General features: G+C 51.4%; 1 protein-coding gene across 1 annotated transcript; it reads left to right on the top strand.

The window, feature by feature from the left end:
* Window positions 1-1,193: 1,193 nt before the first annotated feature.
* PHACADRAFT_200520 (uncharacterized protein) lies at window positions 1,194-2,192 on the top strand (the record flags this gene model as incomplete). The annotated part of the gene is made up of 3 exons (XM_007400780.1): window positions 1,194-1,940; window positions 2,000-2,053; window positions 2,103-2,192. The coding sequence occupies 3 exons, from the start codon at window positions 1,194-1,196 to the stop codon at window positions 2,190-2,192; spliced, it is 891 nt and encodes a 296-aa protein (XP_007400842.1).
* Between the last annotated feature and the right edge of the window lie 1,204 nt (window positions 2,193-3,396).

Below are 3,396 nucleotides of genomic sequence, written 5' to 3'. Positions count from 1 at the left end.
GCTTTCCCGTGATTGAGCGCCGTTTGCCACTCTGGAAGTCTAGAATGTCCCATGCAGCGGTTGGCGGCACCAGGCACAGCAGACGTTAAACGTCTACCATCCCGCCAGGCATGAGTAAGGGACCCCACAGTCAGGACGATCTGTCCAACTGCTGCTGAGGCCCCCCGAGAACCAGCAGGCCGCTCCCGACAAGCTGCCGTTGTGCAACCAGAGGCGGTGGGACGGGCGCACGCCCACAAACCTGTGTTTGTTACCGCGTAGTGACGACTGCGTCCGGAACGTGTGTTCGGCCACGATTCGGGGAGAGAAGAGACGACGACTCGCGCGACGCCTGCGCTTATCGCCACCTACAGCTCCCAGAATGACCTGTGCGATGGTGTCAGCATATTGAAAACGAAGAGGAGGACCTAAGAAGAGATCGCACCAGAGTTGATGTGTGCGAACTTGGAGCCTAGGGTGTCATGTCGTGGGGAGCAGGTCGTGGCTGGAGGAGAAGCGCACAGAGTACTTATACATTTTCTCGAGGTTGACAAGCAGGTCACGCATATGTTTGTTGAACTTGAATCCACAAACACCCACTGCGTGTTTGTATATGTTTGTTTTTGCATTCACTGTGTGTCAGACCCAGCTATAGAGGGCGCCAACAGGTTTGTTCAGGGGAGGTATGAGGATCTAAGCACGGGGTACTGTTAGAAGGCCTATGAAGAAGAAGGATGCCCATGTACAGATATCTCCGACTATATTTTCGTAACCTGTGCGTGAGCATATGGGCAGTGTTGAGGGCAGCTATGAAGTTTGGTGCTAGGGTGCCCGCTCAGACCTATCTAACCAAATAGCAGAGCAATAGTGACCTTAAATAGATCAGGAATACAGAAGTGAAAGGAAATAACAAAGGCTTCATTACATTGCTTTGGCAGAGGTAATCAGACTACTTACAGCCCGGCTAGCCAGATCTGAACACATGTAACACTTAGCTTGTTATATTGTTTGTGAGCAGATAACAATAGTCCTTATCAGCCTTCTATTCGCGGCTGTGATCATATAGAGGTGCCCAGATAGACAACTTCAATTTATGTCACAAATATGCCAAAATATAATATAAACATTGGTTTTCTCTTCTACACTGGCTTGGCTCCTTCTCCTCTTCCCAGCAACTAGTATATCTCAATCACCGTCCCTCTCACAAAATCACCATGCCTCGTTGCAGTGTTCAGAACGGTCCCGCGCCACCGCCGCCACCATCTAGCGTCTTTGCCGGCCTTACACCTGCGGGGTGGGCCGCATACAGTGCATTCAAGCGTGAGCTGAAGGTGAACAACCTCAACTGCGAGCCACCTAACATGAAGGAATGGCGCGAACTCACCAGAGCACCTATGCAGGGTCAGGTCGTGGCGACGGATGGCACAGCGCAGCGCCGTGAGGCTATAGTCATTGATCCCTCTCTTCTTGAGGGTGCTTCTGGGCGCCGCGGTTGGAAGAGAAAGCCAGAGAGTGATGACTCAGAGGAAGATAATTGCCGTTATCACCATCGCCACTGCAAAGACTATTCAAAGTCTAGTAACAACGGCAGCAGTGAGTCCAAGTCATCAGAATCGTCACCTGAAGCAGCGTCGCTGTCATCTGGCAAATCAAGCGAGTCTGATGGTGAGGAGGACGAGCCGCGCCTCATCCTGATGGCTCCAAAATCCAACCTGAGCAAACAAGAGGTGAAGGGAGAACTCATGGTATGCACCATGATCAATATTTGCTATCAATATATGTGCATATATGCTGACCTATGGTTCCAACATCAACAAACAGAGGTGAACGTAGATTTTTACAACGTTACCAGTCTTGGCAGGAATCCTTTCATCATGCGTCGCAGTGATCCCGAGCCCCCGACTCCCACTTCGGGCTCCAACTATCTTCTTATTACATGGGGCAAAGATGTCGACCACCCGGTAAATAGGGCTATCGTTGAGCAAATTGCGCGGCTTGTATATAAGAAACAAATGGTTAGTCCATTCCATTGGATGGAATACACAACACAAAGCCACTCACCGACTTGGCTAGAGTAAGAATACGTATATAAGAAGGCCAGGTTTACTCTGAGTGACATCCAGGAGATGGTGAAGCGGCGCATTTGGATCTGGAAGATGTTGTACAGTCAGAAGAAGGACCCAGCTAGGGCCGAGAAGTGGTTCAATAATTGAGACAACGGTCAATGAGCTGCTCGTCAGCGAGAGGCGCGTAAACAAATATTGTTTCACTTATCTTAAGCTGCCGAGTAGTGAGAATTAATGACTCGGGAATGAAAAGAATTTACCTGGCAACAACTCCGCGGTAGAAGAAGCCGGCAGCGTGGATAGATGGTCAGGATTGTGTGGTACGACACTGCCGAGCGGAGAGCCTTGGTCACGGTCAGGCGTTGAGGTTGCGGTGACTATATGCGCCATAGCTGCACTCCCCACATGAGGTGCAGCGTTGTTGGTGATTGTGAAACTAACTGAGGGTGGAGGAGGAGCCGCAAGCATGCTTGTGTCGGAGGCGGGCTGGCACTGCGGCACTAGCAGCAACGGCAGCGTTCTTCTTCTTCTTCGTGTGACGTTGAGCAAGGAACTCGTCGAGTTATTTCCTTGGCTGTATCGCTCTCGCTGCTCAATTCTCCACCCGCCGGTGTGACCCCACAGTTGCGCTTCGCACGGCTACACCGGGTGTGGCACAGCACGAGCCCGCCATTGCATCAGGAAACAGCGTCTTGCTGCGTAGCAGGGGCGTCTACTACCACCAGCCACCGCGTCTGCGCTTGCCGCTTAGTGCATGCGCAAGGCTCAGGAGAGCCTGGTAGCACTTAGCAGCTGCTCATATGCACCACCTAACTCTGGCTAATTTCTTGCGCCATAGACTAGATTTGTATGTAAAACATGTGCTTACAACATTAGTGAATGAAACTAAATAGTATACAAAATTTTGATCATGACACTTGAAGCGTGAAGTACTGTCCGAAGGTGGTATACTCTTCATTTGCTCAAGTACGGGAATGTCTGCCCTAAATTAACGGATGATGGCACGGCCGATGGTAACAAGCGCCCGAACATCCCTCGTTCCACGTCACCACCGCGCTGCGTCAGCCTATGTCGGCGGTGTCAGTCAACGGGCAACGCGTCGACGCCATACACGTCCTTGTGTAAGTTATGTTCTTCTAACATATACCATACCCTTCTCATGAGCAGTGAGGTCGCATTGTCATGCGCGGAGCAGGTGCACAAGCCTCAGAGTAGCGAAACAGCGTTTTGCGCGCAACCAAGAAGCCCCTGAATGATACGACAAGCACGACAGGCCACAAGAGTTAAGGGTGCGATGACCGCGTTGCTGCTAGGATATCCGCAGCTGTTGAGGGCGGCGCAGCCCTCACCG

This window comes from Phanerochaete carnosa, assembly GCF_000300595.1.
Source record: "Phanerochaete carnosa HHB-10118-sp unplaced genomic scaffold PHACAscaffold_11, whole genome shotgun sequence".
Lineage (NCBI taxonomy): Eukaryota > Fungi > Basidiomycota > Agaricomycetes > Polyporales > Phanerochaetaceae > Phanerochaete > Phanerochaete carnosa.
Note: the sequence above shows the minus strand (reverse complement) of the source record. Positions and strands in the feature narration are given on the sequence as shown.